Genomic DNA, 26087 nt, shown 5'->3' on the forward strand with positions numbered 1-26087 from the left:
CCTCCATTTAATCTCCCTTGGCTTGCTCTGGGTTTGTCAGCCAGATCCAGGAGTGCAGACACTGTTCTCCCTCAAACCCCCATGCCAGTTACATGTGACAACAGCAGTTCCATCAAATACAGCAGCCCATTTGAAGGAGTCCTTTTTCATAATTGCTTGCTTGTTACATTTTCAAAATAATAGGAAACAATGAGGCAAATACTATAAATCATGTCCTCCCTAAAAGAGGGCACGTGTTGCGGTGAGACCTGGAGACTGACCTCCTGGTTGTGGGTGGGTCTATTGGATAGCCACAATGCCCGATTGATAGGTCCCTCGTTGCTGGGTGTAATCTGGCCAATGGGGTGCAGTCTAAATGGTTCAAGGGACCTATTTAATCCCTTGCACGTGAACCAGAGATTCTCTTTTTTATTATTAATATTTTTATTAAGTACAAAGTAGAAAACATACATATTCACAACAAAAGAAAATACAAAAGAAAAAGAAAATACATCTAACCAAGGAGAAAAAAATAGAGAATATTTTGTCTCTTTTCATATTTACAGTTATTTATACCTCTATAAAATGCTATTCACAATAAAGCAGTGAAATGAAAGATAAGATATCAGAAAAAAGGAAAAAAGAACAAAGAAAGAATAAAGAAGTAAAAGAAAAAGATCATAAGTGAAAATTTTAAAAAGTAGATAAGTACTCACAATACATAACCGTTTCCCATCTATATTTATATTCAATTGTATAATTTCATCTTGTCCTTATCTACCTTAAATAAAGTGGTTTTTTAAAAAAAAGAAAAAAAAGACTTCCACCGTTTACCTCACGCGTTTTTAATAATCCATTCGTCAGAACCTCTGTTCTTCATATTTTCCCTTTGGATTTCCTTAATGTCTCACTTTGTATTTTTTATATTATGCAAAAGATAATTCTAAACACAACCAGGTTTTTGTAGCTGAGCCCTGGTTTTGTAAATAATCATTTAAGAACTCCCATTGCTTCATAACCATAGTTTTGGATTTTCTCCTTATTATATCCATCAGTTTTCCATCAGTTTTGCTAATTCCAGGTACTCGCAAAGTTTCCCCAACCATTCTCTTTTTGTTGGGATGCTGTCTTCTTTCCAATAGCTAGCAATCAAAATTCTTGCCGCTGTTGTCGCGTATAGAAATAAGTTAGTTTTATCTTTTGGGATATCTTTATCTAGAATTCCTAATAGATATGCCTGTGCCTTTTTTGTGTGTGATGTCCTTATCAATTTTTTTTTTATTTCGTCGTGGATCATGTCCCAAAAGGTTTTAATCTTTGGGCAAGTCCACCACATGTGGTATAACGTACCTTTTGTTCTGTTACATTTCCAACATTTGTCGTTGTTCCTTTTTTTATTTTTGACAATCTGTCAGGGGTTAGGTACCATCTGTGGTGAATTTTTCTGAAATTCTCCCTTAATAAATCACACACAGTAAAATTTATGTTTTCCTCCCAAAAAGTTTTCCATCTTTCCAGATCTATCTCATATCCCAAATCGTGCTCCCATTTTAACATGTTTTCCCCTTTCGTCTCTTGTTCTAAGGTGGTTTTCATTAATAATCTATACATTTTTGCAAGTATTTTTTGATCGCTTTGCAATATTTCCTTTTCTAATTTTGAGGTTTTATTTTCAAATCCCCCCTTTTTATGTCTTTTTCATATGTTTCTTTTAATTGATAATATTGTAACCAATTTATTCCAAATGTTTGTAATTGTTTGTAAGTTTTTAATTTAATATTTCTGTCTGCATCCTCTAATATTTCCCTATATGTTGGCCAAGACTTTTTTACATTACTCTTTAATGTTGTGGTTGCTTCCACTGGCGAAACCCATTGGGGAGTTTTCTCAATAATTTTTCCTTTTGTTCTTTCCCAGACATCCAATAGAGCCTTTCTTACTATGTGATTTGTAAATTTTTTATGTTGTTCTTTTTTGTCATAGAATAAATAGCCATGCAAGTCGTATATTTTGTCCCAGCCCTCTAGTGTTAGGACTTCATTATCTTTTAATAATATCCATTTTTTTATCCAACATTAACACGCTGCCTCAAAATACTTTCTTAAATCTGGCACTGCGAATCCTCCACTTTCCTTTGGGCCCGTCATTACTTCTAATTTTATCCTTGCCTTTTTTCCCCTGCCATATAAAATTTGCAAGATCTCTTTGCCAGCTTATAAAATATTTAGTTCCTATTACAATTGGAATCGTTTGAAATAAAAATAGAATTTTGGGGAGTATCATCATTTTAATCATAGATATTCTTCCTCCTAATGATAGTTTTCCCCATTTATCCATACTTCCTTTAATTTCTTTCCATTTTTTGATATAATTATCCTTAAATAAATTTGTATTTTTATTTGTAATCCATATCCCTAGGTAGTTCACTTTATTTTCTATTTTTAGTCCTGTTGTTCCTTCTAATTCCTTTTTCCCTTTCTCGCCTATATTTTTAGTTATCAATTTCGATTTATCTTTGTTCAATTTGAATCCTGCTACTTTGCCAAATTCTTTCATTCTTTCTAATGCTTTTTTAATACTTTATTTTGGTGTTTCGGTTGTAATGATCACATTGTCTGCAAATGCTCTTACTTTGTAACACTGTGTACCAAGACATATGCCCTTTATTTCTTCATCCTTTCTCAGAGCTATTAATAGGGTTTCTAATATTGTTATAAATAGGAGTGGGGATAAAGGACATCATTGTCGTGTCCCTCTCTCGATGTTAAATTCTTCCGTAATTTCGTTGTTTAGGATTAATTTGGCTCTTTGTTTTTTGTAAATTGCTTGAATTCCATTCATAAATCTTTTACCAAAATTTAAACTTTCACAGGTTTTGATCATAAATTTCCAAGAGACACTGTCAAATGCCTTTTCAGCATCTACCAAAAGCAATGAAATTTCTTTACTTGGGTTCATTTCGGCATATTCTATTAAGTCTGTAATTATTCTAGTGTTGTCCTTTATTTGTCTGGCTGGCAAAAATCCTGCCTGATCTTTTTTAATTACCCTTTTTAGTAGAGTTTTCATTCTATTTGCAAGAACTCCAGTAAATATTTTATAGTCTATATTCAATAAAGATATTGGCCTGTAGTTTTTTATAAGTCTCAAATCCGTACATGCCACGAATTGGGTATTTCTCCTTTGTCTAAAATTGCATTCATAATTAATTGTAATTTGGGTGTTATTATTTCCTCTAATTTTTCCTCTAATATGTTACTGAGATTCCGTCTGGTCCTGGCGATTTCCCATCCTTCATATTTTTAAAAACTTTTTTAATCTCTTCAAGTTCAATATTTGAATTTAAAATTGCATATTCTTCTTCTTCTATATCTGGTAATCTATTTAATAATAGGCATTTTTGGATTTTCTTTTCCTCTTTCAATTCTACTTTATATAAATTTTTGTAATATTTTATAAATCTTTCTTTGATTTGTTTTGGGTCAATAATTTCTTTTTCTTCGTCAATAATTCTATTTATTACTCTTTCTACCTGTCTTTTTTTAATAAACCATGCCAGCATCCTACCCGGTTTATTTGCTTGTTCAAAATATCTTTGTTTTGTCCATGTAATTTTTTTCTCAACTTCTCTATTAAATTCGATAGGTGGGCTTGTAAGTTTTTTATTTGTTGGAGGATATCTTCATTTTTGGGGGTTTTCACTAAATCTTTTTCTTTCTCTCTTATCTCTTTATTTATTTCCATAATATTATTATCTTTATTTCTCCTTATCCTTCCCATTTGTTGTATTACATACCCTCTCATATAGGCTTTACTCGCTTCCCAAAACATTTTTTTATCCGTATCCTGATTTTCATTTATTTCATAGAAATCTTTCAATATTTCCTTAGCCCTTTTAACCCTTTGATCATCTCTTTCAGCTCGTGCAAATGGAACAGCTCTCCTGTGTGCAGCCAAGAGACTTGCCTTCGATGATCTCATTGGGTGATGTTGTTTAGTTGTTTAGTTGTTTACTCGTGTCCAACTCTTTGTGACCCCATGGACCAGAGCACGCCAGGCAGTGCCAGGCAGAGCCAGTGTGGTGTAGTGGTTAAGAGCGGTAGTCTCGTAATCTGGCGAACTGGGTTCGCGTCTCCGCTCTTCCACATGCAGCTGCTGGGTGACTTTGGGCCAGTCACACTTCTCTGAAGTCTCTCGGCCCCACTCACCTCACAGAGTGTTTGTTGTGGGGCAGGAAGGGAAAGGAGGGTGTTAGCCGCTTTGAGACTCCTTCAGGTAGTGATAAAGCAGGATATCAAATCCTAACTCTTCTTCTTTTTCCACTGCATTACAATATTTATTCAAATAATCCTTGAATTTCTTCCAATTTTTTTGTTATTCCTCCTCTTTCTGGTCGCGGATTCTTCCAGTCAGGTCAGCTAGCTCCGAAAAATCCATCATCTTCCTCTGCCAATCTTCCACTGTTGGTATTTCTTGTGTTTTCCATTTCGTAGCTAATGAAATTCGAGCCGCTGTAGTGGCATACAAAAATAATTTAACATCTTTCTTTGGCAGTTCCAAACCTGTTATTCCAAGAAGAAAGGCCTCTGGTTTCTTAATAAATGTATATCTCAACATTTTTTTCCAATTCATTATAAATCTTCTCCCAGAAGTCTTTCACCTTGGGACAGGTCCACCACATATGGAAAAAAGTACCTTCTTTTTCTTTACATTTCCAACAGAGATTATCATTATTGTGATAAATCTTTGCTAATTTTACAGGGGTTAAATACCATCTATACATCATTTTAATAATATTTTCCTTTAACATCGTACATGTGGTAAACTTAACCCCTTTCTTCCATAACCTCTCCCAATCCTCCAACATTATATTATGTCCCACATCTCTTGCCCAATCAATCATGATACTCCTCTTCTTTCCGGTCGCGGATTCTTCCAGTCAGGTCAGCCAGCTCCAGAAAGTCCAACATCTTCATCTGGCATTCTTCTACTGCTGGTATTTCTTGAGATTTCCAGTTTTTAGCTAATAGCAGTCTTGCCGCTGTAGTGGCATACAAAAACAATCTAACATCTTTTTTGAGCAATTCCTATCCTATTATTCCAAGTAGAAAGGCTTCTGGTTTCTTAGCAAATATATTTTTCAACATTTTTTCCAACTCATTATAAATCTTTTTCCAGAAGTCCTTCACCTTGGGACACGTCCACCACATATGATAAAAGGTGCCTTCTTTTTCTTTGCACTTCCAACATAAATGATCATTCGTGTGGTAAATCTTTGCTAATTTTACCGGGGTTAAGTATCACCTATACATCATTTTCATAATGTTTTCTTTTAATGCAGTACATGCAGTAAACTTAACCCCTTTCTTCCACAACCTTTCCCAATCTTCCAACATTATATTGTGTCCAACATCTCTTGCCCAATCTATCATCACAGATTTAACTTGTTCATCCTTTGTATGCCACTCCAACAATAAATTGTACATTTTGGATAGGTTTTTAACACTGGTATCTAACAACTCCATTTCCAATTTGTTTTTTTCCTTTGCAAAACGATTTTACTTATCAAGCTTATACACCTCATTGATCTGATAATATTGTAGCCAACCATCCAATTTATCTTTGATTTGATCAAATGATCTTAATTTAAATCCTTCATTATCTTCCAACAATAAATCAGCATATTGCTGATTCCACCTGGCCCAGGGGGCGGGGCCCAGACTGACTCACCACTGCCACAGCTTAAGATGCCTCATGAGGCACTGGGACACCGCTGCGGCTGCTGCACCGTGGGGGTTGAGGAAGGCCGCTCCCTCCTGTAGGCCCATTCCACCAGGCCTAGGGGGTGGGGCCCACTCGCCACCGCTACAGTTTTAAGGACACTGGTGTTGCTGCAGCAAATGTTAAAAATGTTTTTATATATTTTAAAGTGTTTTAAAGGGGTTTTTACTTTTTACTTTGTTGTACCACCGTGAACGGTGGTCTGTATACATGTATTTTTATTTTGTTCCATTTTATGTTGGTTTGGGGTTGGATAGTGAGTGGGGTGGGGATTTGTTTTGTTGGTACAATTGTTTTTGGTTTGATTTGTTTTTTATTTTGTAAATGGAGGTTGGTTTGAGGCTTGGGATTGCTACCGTAGTGGGGCGAGGGAGGTATGGCGGTGAGGGCAGATGTCATAGGCGAAGGGGATCGAGATACGGATATGCTCGTACCCCTTCCAATCTGCGCCCCATCCCGAGGGACAAAGGTAGGGTGAGCAAGGATTACTCACCTCCGTCACTGGTGTTGTGCAATGCCAGGTCTATAGGCAACAAAACCACCACCCTGCGAGACTTCTTCACCTCGCAGGGGGTTGACCTGGCTTGTGTGATGGAGACCTGGGTGCGCGAAGGGGAAACTGTTACCTTACGACAGATGGCGCCCCCGGGTTTCTCCGTCCTCCACCAGTCGCGGACTGTGGGCCGGGGGGGAGGGGTGGCATTATTAATCCGGGAAGATTGTTCTTTCAGGGCTCTACCATCGCCATAGATTGCCGGCATTGAATGTGTTGGCCTAGTGTGGGGCTCCGAGGTGAGCTTGGCTGTCTGGCTGGTGTACCGGCCACCTAGCGCACCAGCAGCCATCCTGTCAGGCCCGCTGGAGGCGGTGGCCGGCTGGGCCTTGGAGTTCCCTAACCTATTCGTATTGGGGGACTTCAACATCCATGCTGATGCCATTCCCTCCTCACAGGCTCTGGACCTGGTGTCTTCCATGGCGACACTAGGGCTCTCCCAGTTTGTTTCGGGCCCCACACATCAAGCAGGCCACACGCTGGATTTGATCTTTGGCGCCGGTATAGATGTGATCATGCCTTCGATGAAGGTGCCATGGTCTGATCACTACACTCTGAAAGCCAGGATTGATTTTCCACCCCCACCCTGCTTAGGTGGCAAGCCAATTTGGGCTCGCCCGCAGAGGCTGATGGACCCTGATAGATTCCGTTAGGCCTTGCGGGACCTTGCTCCCCCTGGCGACTCACTGACTGAGCTTGTTGAGGGCTGGAATATCCAGCTCCTAGCAGCCATCGATGAGATCGCACCTAGGCGCCCTCTGCGACCCCGCAGAAACCGGGCTCCCTGGTTTACTGAGGAGCTTCGGAAAATGAAGCGGGACCTCAGACGGCTAGAGCGAGTATGGCGGGGTGCCCGTGACGGAGCCTCAAGAACATCTTATAGGGTTTTTATGAAAACCTACGAGATGGCAGTGAAGGCCGCTAAGAAGTCCTACTTCTCGGCCTCCATTGCCTCCGCTAGCTCTCACCCGGCGCAATTATTTAGTATAATTAGGTCTTTAACGTCCCTTGAAGGACAGCCAAATTTAAATAACAATTTGACACACAGCTGTGAGGCATTTGCGAGCTTTTTTGTGGAGAAGGTCCTGTTGCTCTGCCATGACCACCCTGCCAATTTGGATACAGTAAAGGAACTGGAGGCCCCTCGACTATCCTCGGGTCCAGTATTGGACCACTTTGACTGGATATCCCCAGCCGATGTGGACAGACTCCTCCAAGCTGGAAAGCCCACCACCAGTCCTCTTGACCCGTGCCCGTCTTGGCTGATTAGAGCGTGTCCAGACGAGGTGCGGGCCCCCCTGGGTGATATCATCAATTTGTCCCTTGGCACCAGGATATTCCCAGGGGAACTGAAGGAGGCAGTGGTGTGTCCGCTCTTAAAGAAAACATCATTAGATCCCTTAGGTCTATCCAATTACCGCCCGGTTTCGAATCTTCCATTCCTGGGTAAGGTGATTGAGAGAGCGGTTGCTGAACAGCTTGGTAGGTTTCTGGATGAAACATCGGCTCTCAATCAGCTCTTGGTGCAGCAAACTAAATATGACATAATAGGAATCACTGAAACCTGGTGGGATAAGTCCCACGATTGGAATGTAATAATGGAGGGATACAATCTATTTCAGAGAAACAGACCAGACAAGAAAGGAGGAGGAGTGGCGTTATATGTCAGGGATGTGTATACCTGTGAAGAGATCCAAGATTTAGAACCTCAAAGCCAAAGTGAGAGCATTTGGGTCAAAATTAAGGGAAAGAAGAATAACAGTGACCTCATTGTGGGAGTTTACTATAGATCCCCAAGCCAAACGGAGGACATAGATGATGCCTTCCTGGAACAGATGGCCAAGCATGCAAAAGGAAGGGAGATAGTAGTAATGGGGGACTTCAATTACCCGGATATTTGTTGGATGTCAAACTCAGCCAAGAGCATAAGGTCAAACAGATTCCTCACTGGCCTTGCAGACAACTTCATTGTCCAGAAAGTGGGAGAAGCAACAAGAGGAACAGCCATTTTAGATCTGGTCCTAACCAATGTTGATGACCTGGTTAGTGGGGTAGAAGTGGAAGGATCATTAGGCGCGAGTGATCATGCTCTTCTGAAGTTTACTACACAGCGGAAAGGAGCAGCCAAGCATACTAGGACACAATTTCTCGACTTTAAGAAAGCCGACTTCATAAAACTTAGGGAAGTGCTGGGTGAGATCCCATGGACAGTAATACTAAAAGGAAAGGGAGTTCATGATGGCTGGGAGTTTGTTAAGAGGGAGATAGTAAAAGCACAACTTCAGGCAATACCAATGAGACGGAAACATGGAAGGTGCCTAAAGAAGCCAGGGTGGCTATCTAAAGAACTTTTAACTGAGTTAAGATTAAAAAAGGATGTGTACAAAAAATGGAAAAGGGGGGAAACCACCAAAGAGGAATTCAAACAAATAGCCAGCACGTGTAGACACAAAGTCAGAAAAGCTAAAGCACAGAATGAACTCAGGCTTGCTAGAGAGGTTAAAAGCAACAAAAAAGGCTTTTATGGGTATGTTCGTAGCAAAAGGAAGAACAAAGAAACAGTGGGGTCACTCAGAGGAGAAGTGTAAAGTATTGCACTTGGGCCAAAAAAATGAGAGGCACAAATACAAGATGGGTGACACCTGGCTTGAGAGCAGTACATGTGAAAAGGATCTAGGAGTCTTGGTTGACCACAAACTTGACATGAGCCAACAGTGTGACGCGGCAGCTAAAAAAGCCAATGCAATTCTGGGCTGCATCAATAGGAGTATAGCATCTAGATCCAGGGAAGTAATAGTGCCACTGTATTCTGCTCTGGTCAGACCTCACCTGGAGTACTGTGTCCAGTTCTGGGCACCACAGTTCAAGAAGGACACTGACAAACTGGAACGTGTCCAGAGGAGGGCAACCAAAATGGTCAAAGGCCTGGAAACGATGCCTTATGAGGAACGGCTAAGGGAGCTGGGCATGTTTAGCCTGGAGAAGAGGAGGTTAAGGGGTGATATGATAGCCATGTTCAAATATATAAAAGGATGTCACATAGAGGAGGGAGAAAGGTTGTTTTCTGCTGCTCCAGAGAAGCGGACACGGAGCAATGGATCCAAACTACAAGAAAGAAGATTCCACCTAAACATTAGGAAGAACTTCCTGACAGTAAGAGCTGTTCGACAGTGGAATTTGCTGCCAAGGAGTGTGGTGGAGTCTCCTTCTTTGGAGGTCTTTAAGCAGAGGCTTGACAACCATATGTCAGGAGTGCTCTGATGGTGTTTCCTGCTTGGCAGGGGGTTGGACTCGATGGCCCTTGTGGTCTCTTCCAACTCTATGATTCTATTCTATGATTCAATCCATTCCAGTCCGGCTTCCGCGCTGGTCATGGGACCGAGACGGCTCTGGTCGCCCTAACAGATTATCTCCGCAGGCAGCTGGATCGAGGCGGGTCGGGGCTGCTGATTCTTCTAGACCTGTCAGCAGCCTTCGACATGGTCGATCACGAACTCCTGGACCACCGCCTTGCCGACGTGGGGATCCAGGGCACAGTCCTCCAATGGCTGTGCTTGTTTCTCTCTGGTCAGGGACAGAGGGTGGCGCTTGGGGGGGAATTGTCATCGTGCCACGCCCTGGTGTGTGGAGTGCCTCAGGGTGCGATTCTCTCCCTGATGCTTTTTAACATCTTAATGCGCCCCCTCGCCCAGCTTGTCCGGAGTTTTGGGCTGGGTTGCCATCAGTATGCCGATGACACCCAACTCTATCTGTTGATGGATGGCCATCCTGACTCGGCCCCAGACACACTGACCAGATGTCTGGAAGCTGTGGCTGGATGGTTACGTGGGAGCCGGTTGAAGTTAAATCCTTCGAAGACAGAGGTCCTCTGGCTGGGACGGAGCGATATGGGATTGAGGGGGCAACTCCCATCTCTTGCGGGGGTGCAATTAGTGCCAGCACCGTCCGTTAAGAGTTTGGGTGTAATCTTCGATACCTCCCTCTCTATGGTGGCGCAGATTACAGCTATAACAAAGGCGGCATTTTTTCATCTCCGCCAAGCTAAGCAGTTGGCTCCTTATCTCTCTCGCCCTGACCTAGCCACTGTGATCCACGCGACGGTCACCTCCAGACTGGATTATTGTAACTCGCTCTACGTGGGGCTGCCCTTGAGACTGACCCAGAAACTCCAGCGGGTGCAGAATGCCGTGGCGAGACTCCTTATGGGGTCTTCGCTGCGAGATCATATTCATCCGGTACTATACCAGCTGCACTGGCTCCCGGTGGAGTACAGGATCAGGTTTAAGGTGCTGGTTTTAACCTTTAAAGCCCTATACGGCCTAGGACCCTCTTACCTACGGGACCACCTCTCGTGGTATGTCCCACAGAGAAATTTACGGTCTGCAAATAAAAACATCCTGAAGATCCCAGGCCACAGAGAGGTTAGGCTGGCCTCAACTAGAGCCAGGGCTTTCTCGGCCGCGGCTCCAATCTGGTGGAACACTCTGTCACAAGAGACTAGGGCCCTGCGGGACCTGACATCTTTCCGCAGGGCCTGCAAGACAGAGCTGTTCCACCAGGCCTTTGGTCAGGGCACAGCCTGACCCCCTCCTCTGGCAATCTGCACAGAATTTTGCTTAATGGTTGCCATCAATTTGATTTTAATTTGATTTTAATTAATTTTATAATGAATGTTTTTAGAATGTTGGATTATTTTGATTGTTGTTAGCCGCCCTGAGCCCAGCTTCGGCTGGGGAGGGCGGGATATAAATAAAATTTATTATTATTAATTTATTATATTGCAACCATTTAGTCTCCATATTCAACTTTTTCTGGGCCTTTGCTTCCATTGGTGAGAGCCACCTGGGTGTTTTCCTTTCTAGGAGATCTTTATATCTTATCCAAACATTATATAAAGATTTTCTAATTACATGGTTTTTAAAACCTTTGTGGGCCTTTATCTTGTTGTACCATAAGTATGCATGCCAACCAAATACATTGTCAAATCCCTCCAAATTTAACAAATCAACATTATCTAGTTGAATCCATTCCTTAATCCAGCAGAAAGCTGCAGCTTCAAAATATATCTTCAAGTCTGGCAGGGAAAATCCCCCTCTTTTTTTTGAATCTGTTAGTAATTTATATTTAATTCTTGCCCCCCCCCCCCGTCAGATAAATTTTGACAATGCTTTCTGCCATTCTTTAAAACATCTAACATTATCAATAATTGGTAAAGCTTGGAATAAAAACAACATCTTTGGCAATACATTCATCTTAACCACTGATATTTGGCCCATTAATGACAATTTTAAATTTGACCAGATCTCAAGATCTCTCTTAATTTCATTCCATAGTTTCTCATAATTATCTTTATATAAATTCAAAATTTTCGCTGATAAATTCATACCCAAATATTTCACTTTCTTCACAAAAACAAGGTCTGTCTTTTCTAGAAGGATTTTTCTCTCCTCATTATCTAATTTCCCCCTCCCCAACACTTTGGGTTTACTCTTATTTAACTTGAATCCTGCTACTTGCCCGAACTCCTGAATCAGCTCCAGTGCTTTTACTGTACTGGAGTCTGGATCTTGTAAAGTTAACACCAAATCATCAGCAAAGGCTTTTAACTTATATTGTTTAGATCCTACTGTTATACCTTTAACTTGTTCCTCCTTCCTTAGCATGTTTAACAAAACCCCCAGGACTGAAATAAAACGTAGAGGGGGAAGTGGGCACCCTTGCCTGGTTCCTTTTTCAATTCTAATTTCTTCTGAAACCACATTATTAACTATAATTTTTGCTTTTTGTTCAAAATAGATTGTATTAATACCATTTCAGAAATCTTGTCCAACCCCAATACTTTCTAAATTCTTTTTCATAAAGCTCCAAGATACATTATCAAAGGCCTTCTCTGCATCAATGAACATTAACATCACTTTACAATTTTTTTTCACTTCCAACCTTTCCAACACATCAATTATATTCCTAATATTATCTTTCATATGTCTTCCAGGCAGAAATCCTGCCTGGTCCTTGTGAATATAATCTGTTAATATCTTCTTCAACCTATTGGCCAAAATATTAGCAAAAATTTTGTAATCCACATTAAGTAGTGAGATTGGTCTGTAATTTTTACATTGGATCTATCTTGATCTGGTTTTGGTATCCAAGTTATAAAAGCTTCCTTCCAGGTTTCAGGTGCTTTGTCCCCTCTTAATATCTTGTTGCATACGTCAACCAATGGCTGAACAAGCCAATCTTTCATAGTCTTATAGTACTTTGCAGACAAACCATCGGGTCCTGGGGTTTTGTCAAGCTGCATCTGATTTATTGCCCTGTCAACCCCTTGTCTTGTAATTAATCCATTAAGTAGGATCTTTTTATTTTCAGGAATTTTTTGCAGTCCATTTACTTTAATAAATTGCTCAATTTTATCCTTATCTTCTTTTCAATTTTTATACAGCTGTTTATAATATTTCTGAAAACATCTTATCTCCGCAGGGTTCTCCACAGACTTTCCTTCTGAGACAATATTAGTAATGGTACTTTGTTTCTATCTCTTTTCCAACTGCCAAGCAAGCAGTTTTCCACATATATTTGCAGATTCAAAATTTCTCTCTCTCATCATTTTTATTTTCCATTCTATTTCCTGATTTATAATCTGTAGTGCTTTAATTTCCTTTTGCATCTGCTGATTTTTCAGGTTGGATCTTAAATTAAATCTTTATCTTTTAATTGAGACAAAATATTGTCTTTTTTCTCATTCTGTATCTTTTTCTTAATAAAATTTTGTTGTATGAGGAATCCTCTCATTACTGCTTTACTTGTGTCCCAAACGACTCTTGTTTCCACCTCTGAATTCATATTTGTCTCAAAATATTCATTTAGAGACTTTTGGGCCTTCCTAATCGTCTGTTCATTCCTCAATAAATCATCATTCATTCTCCATCTGTAAGATCCCTGCAGAAACAATTTCATTTCCAAAAACACTGCATTATGATCTGAGCAAGTCTTTGGGCAAACCTTTGGAGTGTACTGATGGTGAGTTGGTCAAGGATGTTAAAGTTTCGATCAATGCACTTAGAGAAATCATTCCTGGTGCGCATTTGCCATCAAGAATGTGAAACAGAATACGTAATGGTTGTTATGTCAACATCTTTAAGCTCCTTCCCCCTAATGAATTCCCAGATAGGGATAAGCAGGTATCAGCGGGCAGGGGTAAGGCCGGCTCTCACAAGTCGGAGATAACTTTTGAAAAATGGCTCAATGCTTCTCAAGTATTTGCTGGAGTCATTTCTGCAGCTTATCCCAAGAGAAGTCTGCACCTGTGGATTTAGCAATTTTTGGTGTGTAAGGCTTTCACATCGCCTGGAGAGGCAGCAGCTATAAGCTATGATGAGAGCTTTAGATGTCGGGCCGCCAGGATCCCTTCTGTTCGATGGGATCAAAAGGATCTCAATGTGTGGACTACTTATGTCTCTCCTAATTTTTAGCATAAGTCCACTGAGCAGCAGAAACCAAAGGATGCTAAGAAGTCAGGGAGGCGTCTCTTTTGCTGGGAATACCATAAAGGGTCCTGCCAGCGTCAGGGCTGTAAGTATTCCTATGCATGCGACAAGTGTTTTGGGGGCCACCCTGCTGCATCATGGGTGGCCAAACGGCCCTTTTGGGGGGCAAGGAGAGGCTTCCAGCAGGAACCAAAGGGAGCCTCTCCTCAAGCAGCCCGCAATGCTTAATAATGTCTTATTGAGCCTAGCTCGCACTCTCATTAAGTTGCCCGCCTTGAAGGCATGGCTATTCAGGTACTCTGACATGGTTGCTGCCTCTTATTTGTGGCTTGAATTTTCAGAGGGCTTTCGTATTCCAGTGGCATTTCTGCCCAGGGATGGGAAAGTTGAAAATCAAAAATCAGTAAGGGAGATGCCGGATGTTGCTAGGAGGAAGATGGGGAAAGAGCTGGTGTTGGGAAGGATGGCTGGTCCATTTGAGTGCCCTCCTTACTCTGATTTGCACCTCTCCCCTTTGGGTGTGGTACCCAAGAAGGCTCTAGATGAATTTCGTTTGATTCACAATTTAGCTTACCCAAAGTGTTCATCAGTAAATGATGGTATCCCTCCTGAGTTATGTTCTGTCTGGTATGCCACCTTCGATCAGGTTGTCAAGCTGATTAGGAGCTTTGGAAAAGGGGCACTTTTGGCAAAGTGTGACGTGGAATCTGCATTCCGTTTACTTCCAGTCCATCCACATGATTTTAAGTTGCTTGGATTCCAGTTGGATAATAATAATAATAATAATAATAATAATAATAATTTTTATTTATACCCTGCCCTCCCCAGCCAAGGCCGAGCTCAGGGAGGCAAACAAGCAATAATAAAAAGTTGAATGAATACAACTTAAAAACAAAATTAAAATACAACATTAAAATATTGAAACATTAAAATATTAAAATGTAGCCTCATCGCAGGAGGAGAAAGGAAAAGAAAAAAGAAAGAGGGGGAGGGAATCAAATTGGCTCCAAGCCAAAGGCCAGGCCAGGCAGAATAACTCTGTCTTACAGTCCCTGTGGAAAGAAATCAGATCCTGCAGGGCCCTGGTCTCATGAGGCAGAGCGTTCCACCAGGCCGGAGCCAGAGTTGAAAAGGCCCTGGCTCTGGTTGAGGCTAATCTAACTTCCTTAGGGCCCGGAACCACTAGGGTGTTGCTATTTATGGACCTTGAGGCTCTCCGTGGGGCATACCGGGAGAGGCGGCCCTGTAGGTACAAGGGTCCTAGGCCATGAAGGGCTTTAAAGGTCAAAATCAGCACCTTAAATCTGACCCTGTACTCTACCGGGAGCCAGTGCAGCTGGAAAAGCACTAGGTGAATATGCTCCCATGGCAGAGACCCTGTGAGGAGCCTCGCTGCAGCATTCTGCACCCACTGGAGTTTCTGGGACAGCTTCAAGGGCAGCCCCGCGTAGAGCGAATTACAGTAGTCAAGCCTGGAGGTGACCGTCGCATGGATCACTGTGGCCAGGTCAGGGCAGGAATGGAGCTTATTATGTGGATAAGGCCATGCCTATGGGCTCCTAAATATCCTTTGCAGCTTTCAAAGCCTTCAGTACATTTTTGGACAGGGCCTTGCGTGCCAAGACGGGTTTAAGGGGCGTGTCCTATTATATTTCTGACACTCTATCCCATTTTCAGATGGAGCGCTTCAGATCACTGGCTTCGGATGCCCAGCAACTTCCATAATATTTCCCAGTTCAGCTTTGCAACCGTGGCAGCAGCTAGTCCTTCAGGGAGTAGTAGCTTCTGTTTCTCCTTCCACATTGAGGTCTTATAAGAAGGCCTGGATGGACTTTTTAGAGTTTTGGTTGCAGCACTTGACAACCGACAGTACCATGTTGGCATCCACATATAAGGTGTTGCAATATTTGGCTCACCTGTGGTATATGGGTCATGCTGTGAAGTTCATTAGAATTCAGTCTTCTGCCATTTCATTTTTCTGTAAATCCCTTTATTCTAGAGACCTTTGTGCAAAGTTTGTAGTGTGCAAGGCTCTTGAGGGTTGGGCCAGGTTGCAGTGGCATAAGTTGCCAGGTAGGAAGCCGGTCACCTTTGACCTTTTATTCCCAGATGTGCAGAAAGTTAAGACTTGTCTGCTGGTCCATTTATGAGGTGAGACTCTTTTTGGCAGCTTAATCCATTGCATTTTTTGGTGCACTGCGTGTGGGCGAGGTGGTGCTGGAATCAGCACAGGGAAGGGCAGCCAGGGGCCTGTTATTGCAGCATGTTCAGCTTTCTGATGCTGAGCTGGTTCTCACCATCAGGAATTCCAAAACAGACCAGTTGGGCAGAGGTGCCTTAATGAGGCTGCCTGCCACTGGTAAGCCAGGCCCTTGTCCAGTGAAAGATGCCAAGAGATATCTGTCACTTTGCCTGCCTGAGGATGGTCCCTTCCTGGTTCACGAGGACGGGTCCTCATTAAAGATGCATCAATTTGCTGCAGTGATACGTAAGGCAATTGGAGCACGTGGCCTGCTGGCCAGCGATTATGCACCTCATTCCTTCTGCTGCACACTGGGGCCTGTCTATTGACAGGATTAAAGATTTGGGCCGCTGGAAGTCTGACGCATACAGGGGTTATGTGCGGAAGCGGCGCTGAGGTGCAGTTATTAATATTATTTTGTTCATTCCTAGGTCTGCCTACCCTGCACGTCTGGATAGTCGAGCACAGCATTGTCCACTGGGCCAGCAGAAGGGCAGCAGAGTCTGGATTCGGACGCAGGCTAGGACTCCCTGTCCATGTGTGTCTCTCCTGGGTATCCAGACAAGGAATGTGTTGGGAGGAGCTTCTCCTGACGGTGCGGGCAAAGGTGTCTGCGGAAGGCACACCTGCGGCGATGGTGGTGCAGCTGGGTGAGAATGATTTGTGGAAGCTCCCGGCTTGAGCTTGTGGATCCGCATGCAGGAGGACTTGGAAGAGTTGAAGGCAGCTCTTCCTGGACTCAAATTTCTTTGGTCGCAGCTGTTGCAGCGACGTGTGTGGCGAGGGAGCCAATGCCCAGCTGCCACTGAGAGGGCCAGGAAGTGCGTCCAGAGCGCAGTGGCCAAGAAGGTTCTGACCTTGTGTGGGACAGTGATCTGTCACCCGGACATTACCTTCTGTGATGAGTCCCTTTACAGGCTTGATGGGGTTCAATTGTCTGATTGGGAATGATTTGTGGCTGACCTCCATGTCAGCGGGGTTAAGGGATTGGTTACAGGTGTGAGTGGTTGGCGGCAAGCATGGTGCTTGTGTGGCAGATAGGCACTGGTTCATGTGATAGGGATGGGATAACATTCTCGCCATCCCTATGTGAAGGGTATTCCGTTAAAGGAATCCAGGGACTCAACTTAGTTTGGTTAACCCCTGAGAGGGGGTTGTGCCCATGCCTGAATCCAGGGGAGCAGTTGGGGGAGTGAACAGAGTCTGTTCCCGGGTTTTTCACCTACCTCAGGTGTTCACCCTTGGCTGACCTATGATAGTGCTCTGGGTCAGCGCTACCTGGAACGGTGTTGGAAGCTAGTCGAACCAGAGTCTATGCAACCACCCACTTTTTCTGTAATCAATAAAGTTGTGGCCTAAATTCTGCCAAAAACCAAAACTAAAATTTGAGTCAAGTGTGTATTTATTTAGGGGGAAGGTCTCTGGGTCTGAACATGCAATTCCTGAAGTCTGTCAAAGGTTAAGATCAGCCAGTTCTGAGTCACGATATGACAAGAGTCAAGCCATTGACACAAAACAGCTGCCAGGCCTTTTTTTATGCAAGTCATTCAGCACAATATTGAAAGGGGAAAAACATCATACTCGTAGCAGCATTTCTTGTAGAATTAATGCCCAGGTGAGACCTCCTGAAATACCACAGTTGTGTCTTATCAAAAACAAGATGCAGTAAAGGCTCATACTCATTAGGACCCAATTTTCCTTAGCAGCAGCCAAGTGCTTCTGTTTGCTCCCAGTGGCCATAGGGAGGGAGGATTGGGGAATCAAGATACTTAAATTAAAATGGGAGTGTGCCATGCACATTTGGAATGCAATATTGACAGCTCTAATTTCACCCCTCTTTCCAGCACTCATTCATTAAGTCAGAGCAAGAGAGACCAGGAACAGCAGGAGCAACATCCCAGAGTGGCCAGCCTTCCCTCCTTTGTTTGTAATATGCTGCATGCTTTCCCCTATTTATTTGTAATTAAATAAAAGCAGATGATTTCTTATTAATGCTATCAAATGTGTACACTGACCATGGTAAACATTAAAAAGACAGGGAGATGGACAAGACTTGCCCAATAAGATCTGCACATAGTTTAATCTATTAAGCCCACAACTGTGCAAACAGTTATATTTTGCTTTTGTTTTCCATTTCATATTTGTTATTGAAACCTCTATGCCTTTACTTTTCATTTTTTAGAATGGCACTTCATTTTGACATGAAATTTTGCCTGTTTCACCATCCAATCCAAATTTAAGACTGGCGATTTCCCCCTGCTCACCCTCACCTTCCGTTTTCCTTGTAGTCCAGCCATTGGACCCAAATGCTCTGCTGGGGAATCTTTCTTTTCTTTTCTTTGGTAATAGAAGCATGAAATGGTGCCAAATGCATAGCATCTTTAACTGCCATTGGAACTGCTTGCTCCTTGACTATTCTTCTTATGATGAACAAGGACTGAAAAAATCAGTTTCATTTGCCCTGTTTTTCAGTTCATGCATCTCCTCCTCAGTATTCTACAAACTATTGGAAGGATGTCCAGCAGGCAGTGCTGGCGTGCATCCCAGGGGCAGGGCGTGCCACTCGCAGGGGCATGGAGCTTTGTGTGCTGAAATCATGATTACTGACACCAAAGTCAACATGGATTGGTTTTCTGCTTTCAACAACAACCATCAAGATTGTTGTTTGTCCCACACATCTTGTTGGGAGCAGACACTAGAGCACCTCAAGTGGACCTCTTGGAAGGTGGTGTTGCACGCCACTCCAAACTCTGAGCAATGCAGGATTCCAGGGGCCCAGGACTCCAGCCACTTACCTGGAGTTCAGTTTCCTTTGGAGTGAGGGACAGCAGTGACTGTGGTGTCTTTAGGACATATGGTTTATTTACACATATATACAATCTTAGCCTATGCTGGAGGGACTCACAGCATTACCCCCCCCCACCAGTGGGCCTTGCATCTCCTGAGCCACAGCCTCAGATTGTGGGATGTATTACATCAGTACAGTCAATTACAACATGCTTTACTTCCTAGAGTGTACAGAGACGGGGGATATGTAACTTCCTATACCTCTTGTAAATGACTCAGCAGATGAGTGTGACTCTCAGCGTAAATTAATAATGCAGAGTCACAGCTTCCAGAACAGCGTGCTCAGCGTCGGGTCGGAGTTTGAGCTCTGAGCTGCTCGAGACAGACTCGGCACCTGGAGAGGCGAAGCAGTAGCAACAGGAGGCGTAAGTTGCCCCTACTCGGGTGGATTTCCCAGGAGAAGAGGCTCAGTGGCGCAAAAATGGGTTTCCTGACCCTAGAACTAGACTTTAAGACACTTTAAAAAGAAGAAATTTAGGGGGAAACCTCAGCGCAAAGGAGCGAGACTGCCCTCCGGTGCCTGACTGCTCCAGACCCCATGAGCTAGCGCTGGACTCTCCAGTAAGATATTGACACAAATTCAAGGAGCGCCCCCCCCCATATATACAGTGAGAAAGGGGTTATTTAAGCCCCAACAATACATCAGAAACAAAAAAAAGGGGGGACTAACAAACAGATAAAATTAAGAAGTTGTGAGAGTGGAATGCTAAAAGAGGGTCATCCCTCACAACAGAAATTAACGCTGCAGAATGGGCAGTGTGGTAGAGATCTTGAGGGGCTTCTCTGCACTCCCAAAATAACACAGTCAACCCAAGAAGTGTCACTGGAGTTTGGAGCGGGGGAACAGTTTAGACCAGCTAAACAGATGACAGAAATAAGGAGACCTCTTTACCAGAGACTTGCGGCGATCTGGAGAGGTGAAGAGAAGGCTGGAGAAGTGTGTCAGCAGATTGAGTGGGGTGGGCGGCAGCCATTACTGAAAGACTACACTGGAAAAGACTTCAAAGAGCTGCTTTAACACCAGAGAAAGATAGAGTGAGGAACAGCAGGAAGAGCGACCCAGCGGCCACTAGTGGAAGAAAAAAAATAACAGCTAAGAGACATAATAGTCAAGAACCGTAGGAAGAGCTATACAGTGGCCACTAGTGGAAGGAAAAGATATAACAGCCAAGAGGTCTTTCTGCATGGCAATAATCAAATCATTTACATCCATACTTGCTTCACCTTCCTTGCTTGGCTGGCAGTTAAAGTTTGGCCAATTGTTGATTGCGTTCTCTTTGAACCCATTTGGGTATTTGGATATTTTTGGATATTTTTTATATAGTTTTATAAATTTTTATTAAGCTTTTCCTTTACAAATAAATCCGTACAACCATGTTTACAAATTTCCTGTTTTTGAACTTTCACCAGCACATCCCTCAATCATCCATTTTTCTTATCTTCACGCATTTTCTATATGATATTGCCAATTTAATATTATCTTTCCATCTCTATTTCTTTTTTACAATATACCTTATACTATCACAAAGCCTCCTTAAAACCCACTAGCGTTGTCTGTTCGTCACAGATAGTTTTCAGATAATCCGTGAACTTTCCCCAGTCCTCGATGAATTTGTGATCTTTCTGATATCTGATTTTTCCAGTCATTTTATCCAATTCTGCATAGTCCATAAGTTTCATTCTCCACTCATTCAAGGTCGGTAGTTCCTCTTGTTTCCATTTTTGGGCCATTAATATTCTTGCCGCTGTTACTGCATACTGAAAAAGTTTGTGATTATTTCTATTTATCTCTCTTCCTGTTATTCCTAACAAAAAGGCTTCTGGTTTTTTTACAAACGTGTAAAAACGGCAGCACATATACTAAAAAAGAGGGAAAGTATATAGCCATACCCGTAACGCCAATACTTGCTTAGAGGAACTGTAAAGCATAAACATCAGATATAAATAAAGGGAAAAATTAAAATTTCAAATATATCCAGCATAAAGATAAAATTAATTACCCATGAAAATTAGTTCCAATTAAACTTCCCGCAGGGGAACTCCCAATAGCTTTAATCTTTGGAGACTATATAGAATCCGAAGCGGAGAAGTGGAATCGAAAGACAATTGAACTCAATCTCGAAATAACCAGCCATCCAAAAATATCCAAATACCCAAATGGGTTCAAAGAGAACGCAATCAACAATTGGCCAAACTTTAATTGCCAGCCAAGCAAGGAAGGTGAAGCAAGTATGGATGTAAATGATTTGATTATTGCCATGCAGAAAGACTTAGGAGACAAAATAAACACAGTAGCCAGATAAAATCACTGGAAGAGAAAGTAGTAACTATGAGCAATAAAATTGAAAAAAACTCAGCTCTTATAATGGACCTTACACATCAAATGAACCAATTGACAATGAAGAATAAAGAAATTGATAAAACAGTGCAAGAAGTGAAGGCAAAGACATTGAAGCAAGAGCAAATAACCAAAAAGATGGGGGCTGAGCAAAAAGAACTGAAAAAAAATCCAAGACAAAAACAAGGGGGAAATAGAGGACCTAAGTAAGATGCAGGAGGAGATTTGGGATGAATTGGCGGTCCTTGAGTTGAGACAAAAAGAAATGATTCTCTGCCTGAGAGGAATATCAGTGAGCCAGGATGAGGACATTTCGACAAAATTATTAAAAGTCCTGGCGGACTGGTTGGGGGTCCAGGAGGAGGACTTATCACTAGATATTGATAAACTTTTCAGGATAAAACTGCATAAATCTAAAACCAAAAAAGGACCAGGAGACTGCCTAGTCTTCTTGAACTCAAGAAGTCTCAAAGAAAAAATATTGTTGAAAAGTAGAAGTAATGCCTTATGTATAGATGACAAAGTCATAGAAATAATGAAAGAGGTCCCAACTCGCCTCCTGAAGAAAAGGGAAAACTACAACCCCCTGTCAACTGCTCTAAAGAAAAACAAAATTTTATTTAGATGGGAATTCCCCAAAGGGTTAACTTTTACCTATAAAGGAAGACGCAAGACCTTCAGATCGGCAGAAGAAGCAGACACTTTTCGTAAAAAAAACTGGAAGGACTTTGGGGGAGAAACCACAAGAAGCTGAAGAAGCAAGATTATAACAGTACTGGAAAATAGGACTTTATTTTTAAACTTTAAAATATGCAAGATCACATTCTCCTGGTGCTATATCAGAGCATACACAGAGTTTCCATTGAGCACAGGCTCCACAGAGCACAGACATACACTGAGACACACACACTGAGAGAGTGTGACTCTATAAAAGGCAGGGTCACACAGCCATTTTGTTCTTCTGTTTGATTTCAGCTCTGTTCGATTCAGTTCAGTTCCGTCTCTGGCTCTTAGCCAGCAGTGCTTAGGCCAACCTCACCAAGGATGTGAGCCTCGTTATAGCTTTGTAACCTGAAGGTTTAAGCCTGCCTTCTAGGATGTGTACTGTGAACATCTTGTGAGTAAACTTATTGTTCTACTTTTAAAGACAGACTCGTAAGTCTTTATTGTATTCTAAGAGGGAGAAAGGGGGACACCAGGAATAATCCATCTGGGCAAGTCAGACTGTATTAGTCATCTTGTAAAGATTCAAGCAAATAATCAACTAGCTTCCGTGAATATAGAGGGGATCTGCTCTGCTACATCACTCACTAGAGTGAGTGAAGGAAGGATAATACTTAACAAATATTTCCTTGCCTATTATCCTAAACATCCCCACACAGATTCCAATAGAAATTGGGCATGGCTCTGTCTCCCAGCTGCCCAGCCTGCAGCCTGCCAGCTCCCAGCTCCCAGCTCGACTCCACTCTCTTCTCTGGCCTTTGTCTCTCTAACTACCAGCAAGTTGAGGATGGCAAGGGGCATGCATTTGTCATCTGGCACAGAGACATTTCCTTTGCTACCTTAATGGGCCATTACCTCCCCAGGAAGCTAGCCTGGCTATTCCAAGAATTGAATTTGTGCTGGATCTAGGAATTAGAATAGAGCTGATCCTCCACCCCAATGCTTCCCTTGATCTCTGGATATAGGCTACAATTAGCTGCAGAGAGGGAAACACAAACACAAGTCAGGCAGGTTTTTTGAGGGAAAAAAGAAAAAGACACAGAGAGAGCCAGTCATATCCTCCTATATTTGTTCAATTTAAAACTAAAAAACCACCCATGTTATTTTAAGTCCTCTCTGGAGTGCTTGTGAACTCTTGCAGAAAGGCAGCATTAAAATAATAATAATAATCAAAGTAATAAATACTTCCCTCACCAGGGAAGCAGAGTTTTCTTACTATTTTCCCTCAAAATATATGTGAGTGTGTATTCTGCTGAAGAATATTTATTTTATTTACTTTTAATATGAAGACAGGTATAGAAATCTTTTTTATAGTTGTCTGCTGATTGTTGATATACTGCATGTTCCATTTATATTACTTTTGGATTGTGGCCTTTATCCATATGCAACAACAATTTGCACAGATGCCCTTCTTGCTTTGTTATGGGGCATGGCTGCCTGTGTGGAGAAAGGGGTTGGCAAGCAGGGGCCGGAGCAACCTCTCCGCTGGCTCCCTGGTTGCCCTCATTCAATGGCAAGAGTGCTGCTTTCTGCTGCTTCTGTGATTCTTTGAATCAAGACAACTAATTGGTTACTTTGCACACAGCCGTATGCACATTGTTTCCTTGCTCTCCACATCTCCTTATATACTTGTGACTTACTGGGAATTTGCCAAGACTTTCCAGCAATCCGTGTCTGCTGGCTTGGAGCCCCAGGGCTTAGCACTGGAGCTGCAAACAGCTTTGCTTTGCTCACCTTTAATTTTACTTGTCATGTGGCCAACCCTATCTCTCATCTAATTTTTGTTTTATGTCTCTCCTCCAGCAGTCAGAGTTTAGTTTTGAATGTGCAGATGTAATTACATCAATGTCATCTCTAAAAGCCATTTCCCTTTTTTTTAAAAAAAAAATGCACAATTTCTCAGTAGTTGGTAAACATCTGTTACCAGGTTTGGTGTAGAATATGTTTATATCATAATAGAAAATCACTTCCTAAGGCTAACAAAGGTAGGGAGAAAGGGAAGTTTGAAAGCATTTTGCTCTGTAATAGCTATATTATTATCATATTTTTTTGCTCTTACATATATATTTGAAAGTAGTCTTATTGTGTTCAGTGTAAGTTTATATAGATTTGTTACCCTAAGAGCTTGCATAGTAATTTTTAATTTTATTCATGTCCACTAATCTGATTCTTTTCTCTTTAAAACACATAAATTGCACATGTGCTTAAATGGCATTGAAATATTATGAAACATTTTAATCCATTTATATGACATAGTATTGTGTGATACACACACTAATTTCACCATATGTGAAGTAAAAAAAAAAAAAAGCTGCTTCTTGGGAGTCACATCTCCAGCATCTTTTGAGTGGGCAAATTGCCCTGAAGACGTGCATCCATGAAAGTCTGTGCCCAGGTGGAGATTGGTGATCCTACTCTGGTGCCAAGCTGTCAGGGGCTTTGAAAAACACACCAGCATTTTGAACTGAGCCCAGGAGTGACTGTAATTGTTTCATTCTCAACACAGGCTCTGAGTTAGCCACCTTGCAGTTGTCTTGTAATTAAGTGTACTTTACCCTAAACCATCTTGAAAGGCACCCATCCCCCGTTTCCCATGTGGCATATTACAACACCCTGACTTAGAGGCATGGAGAACTCAGATTGCCCTCAAATAAGAAAGCTCTGTGATACAGCAGGCAGGGAAGCAAAAAGCTGGCAGAAGGCCTCCATGGTAGAGATCCTACTCACACACACACACACACCAGTGACTGCTAGTAGACCCAGGAATATCCCAGACCTTTGATCTTGCTTCTATTGTTAGAGCACAACCCTCTTCAGAAGATGTTGAACTCCATCAGCCTGGACACACCAGCCAGGCACCAAAACCCCTCCCTATTGTCGCAAAGCAGTTTCCATTTATTGGCCCTCATCTGGTCCATTGTCAAGTTTAAACTTGGGTGCAGTACCTCACCTGCATCATTCAACACTGTGTTCATAGGCACAGTTTGAAATATGGGACTAAGCTATTGTAAAATATTAAGTAGCCCCATTATGTTTGCTGCCCAATTTGAAGTCATTCTGTGCTGTTTTTGTGAAGCCACATGTCTCAAATTGCAGTGTGCTAAATACCTTCTTTCTAGCAAAGGCTTGACCTTCTCTTAACCCAAGTCCCTTTTCTCCGCTGCATGAATTTGTCTTGGGATTGTGGCAGGTCATATGACTCTCTCTGAAGATATGGTTCTTATTGATCCATAGATCATCTGTCAAGGGAGTGTAATATGAATAGAACAAATCAAGCTCTTTGTTCCTCTTCCCACTAGACCAAGGTCAACACCTCTATGATAAACATTCTCTCTGGAAGGGTGTCCCTGAATTTTCCATCAGTTGGCTTTCAAATCATTTCTGCTTGCAGAAAATTTAAAACATTTTCCAGCTACACTTTCCTCTGCTGACTTATAGCAAAATGATTTGATGCCTCCCCACACCCCAATTTCTCAGGTTTAAATTTAACTGAATGCATTTCCCTCAAAATCTGCAGTGTAAAATTTTTCGCTATTGCCTATAAAGGTCAATTTGATAAGCTCATTATTAAAAAACAGTGAAGCAACACCAATTACAGACCACAATCTCGATTCATCCTATAGTAGGCTGCATCTATGTGCGTCATTTTACTTCTTTTTCTGATTTTAAGTGCATACTTTCATAAGCTGAATTGTGCATGATGTTCCTCTTTCACAATAATATCCCCAGGTGCAAATTAAGATAAAGGTAACTAATTAGGTATGTGCCTTTTTTCATGAAAGTAATTAACCATCATTATGTTCCCCTAATAACAGCAAAGTGAGTGCTTTCATGTAGCATTTACACATGACTTTATCATTATAGAAATATTTCTGATGGAAATTTTAAAAGAAGAAATGAAATAGATTTGAAAGTTGCTCAGGTAAATGTGGCTGCAGACTAGAGAAGTTTGTGGGGGGAGGGGGCAATGAAATGACGCCCAAAGGTTCTTAAATAGCACTCTGTATGTGCATATCATCATATCATATCTATATTGATATATAGAAAAAAATAGTCTTAGGGAGTAATCCTATGCACAAGAAACTGGAAGTAAGCATGTGGGTATAAATTACATGAGAGTCAACTCCCCATTCATCA

The 26087-nt window shown here is 42.0% G+C and overlaps 1 protein-coding gene across 1 annotated transcript in view; it reads left to right on the forward strand.

The window, feature by feature from the left end:
• The first annotated feature begins 7883 nt into the window (after positions 1–7883).
• LOC310761199 (uncharacterized protein) overlaps positions 7884–26087 on the forward strand; it is a 43239-nt gene continuing 25035 nt past the window's right edge. Inside the window, exon 1 of the mRNA XM_083610986.1 lies at positions 7884–8902. Coding sequence (XP_083467112.1) covers positions 7912–8901 — 990 coding nt within the window. The 5' untranslated portion in view covers positions 7884–7911 and the 3' untranslated portion in view covers position 8902. The remainder of the gene's footprint in view (positions 8903–26087) is intronic.

This window comes from Podarcis filfolensis (assembly GCF_964270895.1).
Source record: "Podarcis filfolensis genome assembly, chromosome: 4".
In the NCBI taxonomy this organism is placed as follows: Eukaryota; Metazoa; Chordata; class Lepidosauria; order Squamata; family Lacertidae; genus Podarcis; species Podarcis filfolensis.